The sequence below is a fragment of the Panulirus ornatus genome, chromosome 39 (assembly GCF_036320965.1).
Source record: "Panulirus ornatus isolate Po-2019 chromosome 39, ASM3632096v1, whole genome shotgun sequence".
Lineage (NCBI taxonomy): Eukaryota > Metazoa > Arthropoda > Malacostraca > Decapoda > Palinuridae > Panulirus > Panulirus ornatus.
The window spans coordinates 11,920,058-11,935,692 of NC_092262.1; the positions used below are offsets into that span (position 1 = coordinate 11,920,058).

At 37.7% G+C, this 15,635-nt stretch overlaps 1 protein-coding gene across 1 annotated transcript in view; it reads left to right on the top strand.

Moving 5' to 3' along the window:
* Positions 1–12,984, top strand: part of LOC139761142 (uncharacterized) — a 59,867-nt gene extending 46,883 nt beyond the window's left edge. Inside the window, 2 exon segments of the mRNA XM_071685090.1 lie at positions 10,233–10,367; positions 11,478–12,984. Coding sequence (XP_071541191.1) covers positions 10,233–10,367; positions 11,478–11,858 — 516 coding nt within the window. The 3' untranslated portion in view covers positions 11,859–12,984.
* The last annotated feature ends 2,651 nt before the right edge of the window (positions 12,985–15,635 follow it).

Sequence of the window (15,635 nt, forward strand, 5' to 3'; positions counted from 1 at the left end):
CAAGGAGGCAAAAAAGAAAAGAGGTGGACATAAGAATGGAAATGTTAATGTGAGAAATAAGGGAGGGGAGTTGCTGATTCAAAAGGAGGAAGTTAAACGAAGATGGAAAGAGTATTTTGAAGGACCGATGAATATGGGAGAAGGTGAGGCAACAGTTATTACATGCATAGATATAGGGAAAGGATACAAATGCAGGGGCCTCAAGCAAGAAGGGGGCGTAAAAAAGGCAATGATGAAGTTGAAATTAGGGAAGGCACCTAAAGTGGTTGGGATTGCATATGAAATGTTGAAGTATGGAGGAGAAACTGTGATAGAGCAGATGCATTTGACATGTAATTTAGCATGGAATCAGAAAGTTGTGCCTTGGAATTGAGTAAAGGCTATTATCGTTCCTTTGAATGAAAAGGTGCTAAGGATGTGTGTAGCATTTATTGGGGAATAAGTCTGTTAAGTATAACAGGAAAAGTGTATGTGAGTGTTGATTGATAGAGTGATGGAAGTGACTGATTACAGAATAAGTGAGGAGCATAAGGGCTTTAGGAAAGTGAGGGGATATGTGGATCTGATTATTGTGGTAAGAATGACTATGAAAAGTATCAAGAGAAACTGAAGTTGTGTGGAACGCTATATTTTGATGTGTTATGGATATATGGTATAGGGGGACAGCTGTTGATTGGTGTGAAAGCCATCTATAGAGGGGCAAATGCCATGTGTAAGAGTGGATGGAGAGTAAGCAAAATTTTTGTTATGCATGTGTGATGCCACCATGGCTTTTCAACATATATATGGAGGGAGTGATAAGAGAAGTGAATGCAAAACTAGGGAAAGGGGTTGCAGAGATGGAGTGTGGTGATAAGGTATAGTGGCTAGTGATGATCCTCTTTCAGGATGATAGTTTTGTTTGCTGAGAGAGAAGAGGAGTTGCATAAGGCTGTAAGTGTGTTTTGTGATGCAGGTGTAGGCAGTTGAATATGAATGCAAGTAAAAGTAGAATAATGGTATTGATTTTGCAAAGCCCTATAGAGTGGTAGAAGAATGAGTACTAAATTGTGTTATTGATATGGGAGAAGAAAAAATCTGGAAGAGGTGACAGAATTTATGTATTTAGGAGCTATCATGGATAAATTCAGTGATATTGAAGGAAAGATCAGGGAGAGAGCAGTGCAGGGTCATTATGTCCCTTAACAGAAAAATGAAGAGTAGAGGTGTAAATATGGAAATGAAGGAAGGATTAAGGGACAGCATAGTCCTCTTAACCCTGATCTTTGCAGCCAAAACATGGAAGGGGAATGAATCACAAAGTTCAAGAATGTAGGCTGTGGAAATAAGCTGTTTGGAGGAACATGAGGTGTGACTAGAGGGAATGAAGAAAGAAATGAAGGTTGTTTGAGTACTTTGAGGTGGTTTGGGCATGTGGAAAGAATTCAAGATGGGGAGTTTACAGAGAGAGTGTATAACAGTCCTATTAAAGGGGATGGTGTGAGAGAAGACCACTTGTGACATGGGGAAAAAAGAGTGGAAGAGTACTTGAGGGAGAAAAAAGATGGAAGAATGTATGGAATGGTGTATGCAAGGGAGGCATGTGAGGACAGAGATAAGTGGCTCTTTTGATATGGCCACCCCCTTGATGGGTGTTCCTGGAGGGAGCAGGCTTTAAAAGATATACATGCAGTAGATAGATAGATAGATAGAAGTCATTATAGACAAGGGTTAGGGATAGTATGCAGTAACACTCTGTTTTGATTGTTACACTTGATTCATTTATTTATTATACTTAATCGCTGTTTCCCGCATCAGCAAGGTAGCGCAAGGAAATGGATGAAGAATGGCCCTTCCACTCATATATACATACATATACACTTAAATTTACAGAGTTTGCGGAAGATGAAAGCCGGCAAGGCAGCAGGTTTGGATGGTATTGCAGTGGAATTTATTAAAAAAGGGGGTGACTGTATTGTTGACTGGTTGGTAAGGTTATTTAATGTATGTATGACTCATGGTGAGGTGCCTGAGGATTGGCGGAATGCGTGCATAGTGCCATTGTACAAAGGCAAAGGGGATAAGAGTGAGTGCTCAAATTATAGAGGTATAAGTCTGTTGAGTATTCCTGGTAAATTATATGGGAGGGTATTGATTGAGAGGGTGAAGGCATGTACAGAGCATCAGATTGGGGAAGAGCAGTGTGGTTTCAGAAGTGGTAGAGGATGTGTGGATCAGGTGTTTGCTTTGAAGAATGTATGTGAGAAATACTTAGAAAAGCAAATGGATTTGTATGTAGCATTTATGGATCTGGAGAAGGCATATGATAGAGTTGATAGAGATGCTCTGTGGAAGGTATTAAGAATATATGGTGTGGGAGGAAAGTTGTTAGAAGCAGTGAAAAGTTTTTATCGAGGATGTAAGGCATGTGTACGTGTAGGAAGAGAGGAAAGTGATTGGTTCTCAGTGAATGTAGGTTTGCGGCAGGGGTGTGTGATGTCTCCATGGTTGTTTAATTTGTTTATGGATGGGGTTGTTAGGGAGGTAAATGCAAGAGTTTTGGAAAGAGGGGCAAGTATGAAGTCTGTTGGGGATGAGAGAGCTTGGGAAGTGAGTCAGTTGTTGTTCGCTGATGATACAGCGCTGGTGGCTGATTCATGTGAGAAACTGCAGAAGCTGGTGACTGAGTTTGGTAAAGTGTGTGGAAGAAGAAAGTTAAGAGTAAATGTGAATAAGAGCAAGGTTATTAGGTACAGTAGGGTTGAGGGTCAAGTCAATTGGGAGGTGAGTTTGAATGGAGAAAAACTGGAGGAAGTGAAGTGTTTTAGATATCTGGGAGTGGATCTGGCAGCGGATGGAACCATGGAAGCGGAAGTGGATCATAGGGTGGGGGAGGGGGCGAAAATTCTGGGGGCCTTGAAGAATGTGTGGAAGTCGAGAACATTATCTCGGAAAGCAAAGGTGGGTATGTTTGAAGGAATAGTGGTTCCAACAATGTTGTATGGTTGCGAGGCGTGGGCTATGGATAGAGTTGTGCGCAGGAGGATGGATGTGCTGGAAATGAGATGTTTGAGGACAATGTGTGGTGTGAGGTGGTTTGATCGAGTGAGTAACGTAAGGGTAAGAGAGATGTGTGGAAATAAAAAGAGCGTGGTTGAGAGAGCAGAAGAGGGTGTTTTGAAGTGGTTTGGGCACATGGAGAGGATGAGTGAGGAAAGATTGACCAAGAGGATATATGTGTCGGAGGTGGAGGGAGCAAGGAGAAGAGGGAGACCAAATTGGAGGTGGAAAGATGGAGTGAAAAAGATTTTGTGTGATCGGGGCCTGAACATGCAGGAGGGTGAAAGGAGGGCAAGGAATAGAGTGAATTGGAGCGATGTGGTATACCGGGGTTGACGTTCTGTCAGTGGATTGAATCAAGGCATGTGAAGCGTCTGGGGTAAACCATGGAAAGCTGTGTAGGTGTGTATATTTGCATGTGTGGACGTATGTATATACATGTGTATGGGGGGGGGGGGTTGGGCCATTTCTTTCGTCTGTTTCCTTGCGCTACCTCGCAAACGCGGGAGACAGCGACAAAGTATAAAAAAAAAAAGAAAAAAAATACACTTAAATTATATACTAAAAGAAAATACTTGCTAACTCTACTTCACAGCATACTACTGATTCAGTTGTCTGAAACGGTCATTAAAAGTTCCTGATAGTTTACAAATGAAGTCGTGGAATAGAAAGATATTGCAGCCCATACTGCTCTATTTCACTCTTGTCATGCACATGTGAAGTGGTATTTGTTTTCGCTGATGCTGGGTGCCTTAGCTCTGTAGCAGAATGATGCATTGCCATTTAATGCATGAAGAAGTTTTAATTTCTTTTGCCTGGCAAATCAAATTTTCAATTGTACTTTGAAAACCATTTACTTCTGAAAGATTTAAAAGAAAAATTGTGAGAAGTACTTTATCATAGCAGAGAACCTAACTTCACTAGAAGACACAGTATTTGCTTGCTGGACAACCATCTCATATGGAAAAATAGAATGGTAAAAAGCATGTAAATTTTTCTTTTTTGTAAGATAATTATAGCTCCATTTGTTGAAAATTTCCAAATATTTTGTGACAAAGTCAGTAGGTAGAACCTAGCTGTCCTAGATACTCAAACAATGCTTTGGTTTTTGACCAATATAGATTTATGTTAGTTATTACTTGTGATTTGCTGATATGCTTTTCTGAAAAGTTAGGCATTTTTGGTCAATATAAAGAGGAACTCAGAATACACCCTTGAGTACAGCAGGAAGCTTGATCATAAAGTTTATGGTATGTGTTTAGGATAGCTCAAGATTTTGAATTTGTATGTTCACTGTTCCCTTCTTTCCTTGTCACCAGCAATTTAAAAAATATGATCTTGTATACTTTAGTATATGGTTGGAATTTTCACCGTCTTGAGCTTGTTTTTGAATTACCAATAGTAGTTGAAATATATAGCACTATTCATTAGAAAATGGTTGTCAAGTGATATCTACATTTCTTTTATCTGTTCTAAGTTTGATTCTTTGCCAGTTGTTCTCAAGATTATTAGAATTGAGATCACATCCTTAGTTCGTACAATTTTTCCTTTGAGAATAAATTTCACACACTCTAGTCTTGTCATCAAGTGACATCTCATGTGAACTGCGAACTGTATGTAGGGTTTGTGAACTGATAGAACCAACTGTCATATATGTTATTTACAATCAAGTTCACTTGCGAATTCTTAAGCTGGCTTTATGTCTTGTATAAGACATTTCAACCAGTAGCAGGTTCAGAATTTTCCTGTAATAGTCTGCTTTTTCATGTACATGCTATTGCAGCACCATATCTGCTTTTGCTGTGCCACTTTTATTTTGTAATATACCATTGTGGTTATAGTAGTCAGAATTCATTGGGATGAAGGAGTCCTTTGGAACTGAAATTGGTCATTGCACAGTTCCTCTCTCTGGAAGGAGGGCAATAAGGCTCAATTATGCCTCTTTTTGTAGTGTCAGGACCCACAATTATTGTACTTACAGGACAAGTGCCATTAAAGGAAAACAAAATTATTATGAAGAATGTGATAGTTTGGTATTGAAAATGTAATCATAGATATTGTAAGTGAAATACATCATGATTTACTTTAGAGATGGGTTAGTATAGTTAGAATATTTCAAAAGGTTTTGAAGCTTTTTGATATATAGAAGTTGAATCCTTTAATATTTGTAACTTTTTATTTACACCTTTATCTGTTTTCATACCAGATTTTCCCAGTTGCTGCTGAATGGGATGAATATAAATCTCTTCCAAGATCTTTCATTTTTTAGAGTGCAGTAGCTGTTAGGGGAAAAAAACCTATACAGATGGAGTGGAGGCAAAAGAACTAAACAGATGCCAGGAGAGAGTTATGAGAAAAGTTAATGAGAAATTTGGGAAGAAACTGAGTACGCACTAGACTGAAGTTGGAGAATATTGTTGGGAGAAGATTAAAACTTGGAAGTTGGAAAAGGCTAGACTGCTGAGGGAGTGAGAGAGAGAGAGAGAGAGAGAGAGAGAGCAAAAAGACAAAAGAATATGGAGAGAGAGAAAGAGAGAGAGAGAGAGAGAGAGAGAGAGAGAGAGAGAGAGAGAGAGAGAGAGAGAGAGAGAGAGAGAGAGAGAGAGGGAATTAATGATATTAGCTACAATTCGTCTAATGTTCTGATGAAATATACTTTCTAGGACTTAGGCAATGGTAAGGATTAGAAGATACATCTACATATATGCTTTATTTGTCTGAATAATAAGAATATAGCTTTAATATGTTTTTTCCCTGATTCTTGTAATTTTCATATGTAGAAAGGAAAACAGAAATGAATTTGTTATAGCATAGAAATATTATAAAAGAAGTTATAGTTTGTAAATTGAAAAGGTCTCCCTGCCGTGGAATTCCTGTTAGCACAGAATATGAGATCATCCAGCACTTGTAATATTAGGCCAAATGAGCCCATCAGGCATTATTTTAGGGCTAGAACTCTCTGTCTGTCTTCTAATAGACGTCTGTATTTTCCATGTACTACGGTAATGCCTTTGGTAATAACCTATGTGTTATTACCTGTTTGTACAGTATGGGGAAGAATTTCTACACTTATGAAGTTTCAAACTCAAAAGTTCTACTCTTGTAGGCCCATCTTTTGAACTCTCTCTTCTGTTATACAACATTTCAGACTTTTATATACTTTCAGATTTCACCATGTCTTTTCATTGCTTATTCCATTCATCTACTACTCTGATGATATAAAAGTACTACTTTATATCTTCTCTGATATATTTCTTGATTCATTTCTTGTTATGGACTGCGGTTACTCCGTCATTGCATCTCTGGAAAAACTGTTCTTTAATAACATCACTAAACTGGCTTAGAAGCTTGAAGGCTGTGATCAAGTCACCCCTTACATTTTCTTTTCCATAGCTGGCATATTCATGGCCTTTAGTCTCATACTGCAGCTCACCTGTCTTGTTTCAGGAACACAAGTCATGCATCCATTTGCATATTTTTTTATGACAGCTGTTTCTCTCATGAATCTATGTCTGTATATGATATATCCTCTGGAAGTATCACTGGTTTCATAAGTGTTTATTTAGTACTTTAACAGTTGACCAGTGGTAAATGTGTTTTTACTGTGAAATTCCTTCTCCGCCAGCTGCAAGTGTAACTATTGTTGAGGTTTTCATATCTATTCCTTCTCCTACTTAATGTTCTCTCCAAAAAAACAGTCCACTGATATATGAAATTCTTCTTGCAAAAGTGTGTGGAATCTAAGTTAGTGTGAATACTGAACAACTAATGTGAGGATGACATATAGTGGCGACCAGAAAAACCATGAAAACTTGTGACAGACATAAGCTAAACTTCTAAGATTAATTTCATTTTTAGTATCATACACCTTTTCAGGGGTCGAACCCTGATAACTTTTTTAAGAACTCCTTTTTTTAAGTCTATATACCAAATATGTTCCCATGGATTGTCTGTGAGATATTCTTCAAATCGAGGTCAGGACACCACTTGACCAGGTTTATTGGGAAGATATACAGAACATGCTCCTTCCTTGTGGATTGTTTCTTACAGCCATTGTATGTGAGTCTATTAGGGTAATCTTTGTTTGTTTTCTTGGTATTTCTATTCTAGAAAAGCTATATAGGTCCTGCACTTTGTCAGTCAGTAGGGATAAAACCATCCCAATATCTTCAGAGAGATGGATGCATAGGCTACATCAGCGAGGGAAACCTCCATTTTCAGTGCAGTTCCCATGGCTCATGTTTTACATCAGAGCTTGTCTGCAATTCTCAAGTTTATAATGGTTAGATCTCCAGAATGAAAACACCGCCAACATTTTTAGCCGGGGATTTCATATGACTTTAAATTCCCGAATGAATGGATGAACAATGTTAATGGAGGAACAAGATTAGAAGTGTGGATATCATGAAAATTAAGTATTAGCATTACAAGGGTTACAGGATGAAAATGAATTGTCTATGGATATGCTCTTAATTTTTTTAGAGATAAGATATTAAAGGATTTTTTACATTAGATATTGTTACCCATTCAATCCTGGATGTGGAAAGGGAGCTGTGGTTTCGGGCATTATTACATGACAGCTAGAGACTGAGTGTTGAACGAATGGGGTCTTTGTTGTCTTTTCCTAGTGCTACCTCGCACACATGAGGGGGGAGGGGGTGTTATTCCATGTGTGGTGAGGTGGCGATGGGAATAAATAAAGGCAGACAGTATGAATTATGTACATGTGTATATATGTATATGTCTGTGTGTGTATATATATGTGAACATTGAGATGTATAGGTATGTATATTTGAGTGTGTGGACATTTTATGTATATACATGTGTATGGGGGTGGGTTGGGCCATTTCTTTCGTCTGTTTCCTTGTGCTACCTCACAAACGTGGGAGACAGCAGCAAAAAAAAAAAAAAAAAAAACATTCAATTCACCCCACCCATGATGTAGATATCCCACTATTTTTCTTTCTATTCATAGTGGTTTGAGTGTGGATGTTAATTCTTGAATTAACCATCTCTGCTTGAAGATGGTTTAATTCTCAAATGAACTACTTATGCTTGAAGGTGAAATCTACAGCCATCAGTTCTAGTTTGTGGCATTTCAAGCATTGTACTAGCTGTTACAGCCTTTATGTTTTTCATTCTCTGGTCAATCTGTGTGGGGTTATCAAGGAGGCCAGTAAGAGATCACCCTAATATTACCTAATAAGTCATGAAGCCGTAATGCTCTTACAAGATAATGGATATTAGTGATGAAAACTCTTAGTAATCATATTTGGTTGTGACAAAAATACTTATGTATTGATAAACTCATGAAGAACTTCTTTTAGGATATTTAAGGATATTCCCTACACATTGGACCGTGGATATTAGAGCTGCCATGGTGAAAGGGTTGATGTTCTAATTTCTGTATTTTTATAAGTGCTCTTTTTAATAACACTTTGAAAAAACAGTAGAGGTGGAGAAAAAACAAACTGTACGAATCAGTTAGCATTTTGATAGGAAACTGATAAATTTTCTCATTATTTCAATTTGAATATTCATACCTTATGGTGTCCAGTTACCCTAATTTAGATTTGGCAAGACCTTAAGTTTAGAAACAGTTTTTTCTAATTCTGATTCAGCAAAAAAACTTTAATAAGAGATTATATAAATTCTGGTACAAGAGCATTCCAGCTTGGTAAATGCTGGATGGTAAAGCTTTTATTGCATTTGGGAGCATAGTTGAAGGGAAAAAGAAGAAGAGGCAAGACAGATGCAAAAATAAGAGAGGATAGAGAGCATATTGCTGTCAAGTGATGTTAGAAAAACAACAAATACACTTCAGGGAAAGTGAAATAAGCAAACAGAAAAATCCCCCAACTGGACCTACCGGATGGGTTTAGATAAGAATCTTTAACTGCATAGAGCAGTGCAGGAATCCAGCAAGTAAGTTGGGAGGAATCTCAAATGCATAGGAAAGCCTTTTGTTTGTATAGTGAAATATTTGAGCAAACACCAGAGCCTGCATTTGAAACATGTTCAGTGCCCTCATTCAGACCCTGGGCTCAGAATCTTTGTTCAGAATCTATGCGCTCTACCATTATCCCAAAAAGGTTTCAATTAAACCTGACAGACCATATTTTGGTATGCATTATTTCATACTCTTGCTTGCAAGACAACCCAGATTATAGAAGAAATAGGAGGAATTGCCTTTAGGATAACTATCTTATTAGACAGTGCAGTTGTGTCCAGAGGAGGAGTAAACATGTTAGAAATATCAGTTGATGACTAAGAAACAGGCTGAGGTTAAATTTGGAGTACAATTAGGGGTCTTACATTGCCACTTTTATTTGATATGTATACCATAACAAAAATAGGGGTGGGAGGAATGGAATTAGTAGTAAAGTAATAGTGAGTGCTGAAAATATTGAAATTTTGGATGTTGGTGCATGTGTACATTACAGAAATGATTGTAAAATAAGCCAGAGAATAACAACACTTGTGAAAGTATTAGGATTGCAAGAAAAAGAAGTATTGTAATCATAAATAGGTTATATTGTGAAGGAAGAGGGAAGTAGAATATATAGTACTGTACATCTAGATGGACTTGGGTTTTGAAGGTTAAGATAATTTATATATTCTGATTGCACACTTTACAAAAACGTTTGAATGGAAAATATGACATTTGGAAGAATGTTAAATGATGTGCAAAACTCTGTGAAGAGATTAGTAAAAAGAAGAAACATCGTAAGCTGTCTTTACTTGTGTTGTAAAAAGTGTAGGAAAAAGCTGGCAGCTGAGATGCATTATTTTGGTTAAGAAGTTAGGAGGTTGCATGAAGTAAAAGTCATAGAATTAATAACATTAAAGAGGGGGTAGTGGGATAATATACACTCATAAAAGGAATAGCTGGATTTTAGTGAATTGAATGGGATTAGGTATAGAGGATGACTGAAGGTATCACAGAAGGGTACAAAGTAGGAGTAGCAGGAGCTCATTTGTGTGAAAAATATCAATATGGAGAAGTTTGTACAAAATATATAGAGATTCTGGTATAGGCATAAGACTGTGTGGATCACCCAGCCATGCAGCAGGAGAAACTGTGTAGGATGTGGATTACAGAGTACTATTAGCATTATTATTTTGCTTATTTACATGGCTGTGATACACAAGTTAATGAAAAGTTTAATGAAATGTGAATTGGTTTGTTTCAGGTAACAGTCATTTATGTGTTTGTATGTGTGTGTTATTTGGTATCAGCTTCACTGCTCCTGCATTTGCTACATCTCTACCATACCACATATCCCTGGATCCCCGCGTGGACCAAGCAGCAGCTCCTAACGACATCGGTAAGTTTTCAAAACTTTTGTTTTCTCTTACACTCTCAGAGATATTAAACACCAAAGCTAGACTTGATATATCACTGTAATTTTGTTTCAACATTCAGACCTTTACTTAACTTGGACTGACACAAATTTGGAATTGACCCAGTAAATCTGTATATTTATATCTCTAATACCCATCCCCTCCGGGAGCTCCCTCAAGTAAAGTATCTCGATAGAATTTGCATCAGGTCAGCTAGAATAAAGTATCTTGATTGAGTGTGCATCAGGAAAACTAAAATAAAGTATCTTGATAGAATGTGCATGAGCACAATTAGAATATAGTATCTTGGCAGAATGTGCATCAGGACAACTATGATAAACTATCTTGATAGAATGTGCATCAGCACAACTAGAATAAAGTATCTTGATTGAATGTGCATCAGCACAACTAGAATCTGGTACATGTACATACAGTGTTGATAGTTAATCTGTATCAGTATGAAGTTTTAATGAAGTGTTACATTAGCTCAGAAACCTGTTTAACTGAACACCCAACTTTTCTTATGAATTTTGATATTATTTCATAGGTTATAGATTGTTTCACTTGCAGAAGTACATTATTGAAGCTTTTTCAGGGGTACATGAATCAGGCTATTACATATATGGTTTTTAATTGCATATTATGGTTGAATTTAACTATTTTTTTAGTTTTTAGTTGCCCCATAGCAAATATTCATACTTTTGCATACTTTCTTATGATACTCATAAGAATTGTTGAGAGTTATGATTTAGTTTAATAAAACTGTCTGTTAGTAGAGGACTACCTTATTTTGTTTAGCTTATAGTATTCAAGTGTGTAGTGAATGTGCAAGAAATTTCCTGTTCGCACTTATAATCTACCGTCTTTATTTCTGTTTTGTGTAAGGTACTTTAACATTTTTATCATGTATTTGTCAGATTGGATTCCAATGAGTTCTATTCATCAGGAGAAGTGGTAAGTTGTAGAAACACTGATAATGTTGCTTCCCAAATATTTTTTTGGACAATATCCAGAACTCTCTTTTGTCTAACTACCATTTTTAGCCAATTTTTGTGTAGCCACTGAGTAATAGTGTGTGCGTGATGTTGTTACAGCTTTGTGGCTGTGCATGCGGGGTGGTGTCCTTGGTGCTGGCGGTAATCTCAGGGTGTGGGTGGCCTCGTTACGGCCGCGTCCTCAGTGAGGGGTCCACTACAGACACCACGTCCTCCCACCACCTCCATACTCTTCACCACATTAATCCTCATGCACTAGCGGGGCCTGCAGCTGGTGTTCTACCCTCCAGAGGGCTGCGGCAGGGCTCTGGGACTTCGTTGGTCCCGGGAAGTGGGAGTCAGGGTCCCCATGCCACCACAGCCTTCACCCCGGACAGCTTAAATGATCCTCAGCCAGGACCCTCCAAAGCTCTGCCACACAACCACACTCCTGCACGTCCTCAGGCTCTGCATGGTCTGACTCAGCAGCATGGGGTGTAGTGTCCACAGGCCAGGTTGAAATCATGGCCCACCACCCAACTATTTTATAGAGGCAGAAATGGGGCTTTGCTCCAGGATGAGCTTATATGACTATTGGTGTGTATGGTGCAGTGTGGGAGCCAAAGTGGGGCGGTGTGGTAGAGGACAAGAGGCCAGACTGTGACTGTTGAGGCCACCGCCACCAGATGCTCGTACTGTATGCACGTTCACTTTGTGATACCCAGCTACCCATGCTCCTTGTGGGAGAACTTTGCTTGTTGTTTTTCCAAGTTTTTAGATGAACTTTGAGACTGGAGATGTTATTGCCCTTTTAGGTGAATCTTGATACCAGAGACTTTAAACCTGTGTATATAGTTAGACAACTAGTTTTCTAGGATACTGGTTTTTATTATTCCTATGCCATATTGCTTAATTTTTTACTAGTTGACTCAATTTCTTCCATTCAGATATTAGAGCATTGAGTGCTGCCATCTTGTGACTTGGACTGCACAGTGTTTGCTGTGCTGGCCAGCCAAGAAGCAAGACATATCCCTTTCCCTGTGCATCTGACTCACTCACCACAACCCACCTACCATCCCACCCTCAAATTTTACACTCACCCACTCATTACCTCTCCAATCTTCATCTACAGTTGTAATGTTTGTATTCAGATTTTTGATATTATTGTTGGATTTATCGTTAATGTTATGTTGATTTAGATTGTGAATTTTGCTACTGAACAGTGTCCAGAAGTCTTAGATCATAGTCAAAAGTCCTTGGGCATGCAAAGTTTGTGTCATCAAAGCCAAAGCCTGAGATGGTTGAAATGGGTTGAGGGCATTGTTGAGACTGTGGATGTGTGGTGAGGTGATGGTCAGTTGGCCCTCTGGACATGGTGTTGTTGTCACTGGCAGCACTGCCTTGGCTGGTAACGGCACAGCACTACCTCTGCAAAGAGTTGTGGACATACACCGAGCCTCGCAAACATCAGAACAAACTGAGAAGGATTCAGAGAGTAATTATCATGCATAATCCAGGCATGAATAAGGTTTACAGTCCAATTTTTTCTTTTCTTTCCCAGATGCTTCACTCATTGACAGTGGTCATTTTGTGAATGAAAAATCTAATATCATAGCAAGCAGACACAGTAAAGATAATTTGGGGGATTGAAAATGTTTCTTAATTTGCGATTAGTGTTAAGTTTTGTCTTTTCCATTATTATGAATATGGGATGGAGTTGCTACGAATCTTTTTCCATTAATTGGTATCATATTCAAGTTGTCAGAACAAGTCCAGCTCAGAATCATATATATATATATATATATATATATATATATATATATATATATATGAAAACATTTAAAAGTTTGTCACTCCACAGAGAATAGAATTTTTTTACATTTATAGTAGACAGTATCATGATAGATGACAGTTATTAGTATGGTACATGAATGATACAAATACGAAATGTCTCAAATGTCTCGTCTGATAATCTGTAGAATAGGATAACGTAGTCACTATGAAAAATACATATACAGTATGGCCATACTTCTGTAACACAAGTAATACTAGAGAAACGAGTTAGTGAAAATGTTAATACGACAAAAGGATACCAAAAGAATATATTATCTGGTTTAACCATTACTCAAAGAATATATTATCTGGTTTAACCATTACTCTAATATGATTTATGTTTTTATCATATTATTTAGCTAGAGCTGAATACTAACAGTAAATTTTAGTATGAAGTTTATGTGTATGTGTGTGTATGTGTGTAAATTGCACAGTATGGGGAGTCTGTATGTGTACAGTATGTCTGCATGTGATTACTCATGTGCTCATGTGGGCTGGAGGTCTTTTACTATTGAGGCCCTATCCCTTAACTGTTTTTTTTTTATCGTACAGTTCATTGAACCTTTTGTGTGTTCAATGCATCTTCACTTAGCTTGTACCATTTATCCACTCTCCTGATACTGCTGGAGTATTTTTTCATGCCTTCTCCCTTCTAATATTTATGCTGTCTTCTTGAGTTTATTAAGTCCTCCCAGTTTCAGAGAACTCTTCAGTATTGATATTGTTTTAAGAGTTTTACTCCTGTCTTCCCTTCTGCTTCCCTATTCAAAACATAGACAAGTTTATGATTACTATCTTCTCCCTGTAGCTTAGCTTAGAAAGCTGAACATTACTGTTTATCCTGTGACCCTGAGTAGCGTTAACACTCTTACTTTAACATCACCCTGACAACTGCTGATGTCTTGGAATTGGTACAAAATGTAGGCAGCTGTACGACTGTATAAAATCTTTATAAAGTTTGTCATATTTAGATAGTTTGAATGGAGAATTCTAGTTGCTGTTTGGTGACAAATTGCTGCTTTGTGACATAGGAATGGTCTTAATACCATTCTAACAAACACTTGGTCCAAGGAAGAGAACACATAGTCATAATAAAGTTCTCTGACCTTACTTTACCTTTCTACCATAGGATTCTCATCTCTGGGCTCCAAAAATGCTCAGGAAGCTGGCCATGTCTACCAGGTGGGACCACTGTTCAATGATTGTGGTGATGTGTGCATGACCTTGTGAGGTAAGTGCTGGGCATTTAAGAAGCATGTGTTTAGTGCCCCCATGAGGGGCCTTTGACATGCTTGATGGGTATTTGTGATGGGGAATTGTCGCATCCAGAATGCATATGCAAAAGAGCGACTTACACATACCTGGAGAGTGCACCTTGAGATAGGTGCATGTTGAGTTTAAGACTTGATTGGGAGGGTGGTTGTTCAGAGCTTTTCGAGTCATTGCAGTGCGTTTATCCTCTGCCAGTGTTGCATTTCGTGGGGGAAGATGGATCCATCAGTATAGGTTGCTGAACTGTGAAGCAGGGGCAGTCTTTTAATTCTGCTTGGTAAGGTAACATAATTTCTTGCCAAATGTATACATAAATATAGGAATGCTCAATGGGAAGGACAATGGGGACTGTTTGCCTGTCTCCTCTCTCAGGAAGGACACCTTGAAGTCCCAGATATAGAGTATATACCTACAAACACCTTTCTCTCATAGGCTGAGTTTGTATATATTTTAGATTAGTGTCTCTGTTATGTTACTGTTATGTTATCCAAGAGATTCATGCACAATTGATTGCTACATCTCTTCCATATTATAGGTTGTGTAGTTTCAGGACATTGTATTTAATTTCTTCAATTTCTTGTTTTGCATGGATTATTTTTTATCTGATTTTACTCCTTTATAGACCATATAGTTCAAGTTCTTTTAAGCTTTCACATAACAGGTAGTCCAAAAATTTTCTGTTTTCTCAGTTATGCTTGTAAAGTGTTTTCGAATTTTCTCCAATTTATTAGTTTTAGCATGTATTTTAGTTGACCATATAACAAAATCAGTGTTAAATTTTGCCTCACATATAAACAGAGAATTTTTCCATCATTGGCTTTCTATCTTTCCTAGTGAAGTTCTTATTATCACTTCATTTGGTACTTGCTTCACAAATATGATTACTTCATTTATGATGACTCATTTTTCTTTCATATTTTCTTCCCCACCAATCACTCTTTTTTTCAGTTTGCCCCATGTAATGTGTCACAGTTATCCTATTATATCTTATCATCTTTCTTACACTTTTGTCATTTGCAGAACACCCTAATATATTTTCCTTTATGTATATGTCAGATATCATTCTTGCAAAAAGTATCCAAGCTAATGCTGCTCCTTCTAGTTCACCTGATAAACATTCTTCTCTGAAGATGTGGTGTCATTTACATCTACTCTGAAGTTGCTGTTTCTTAG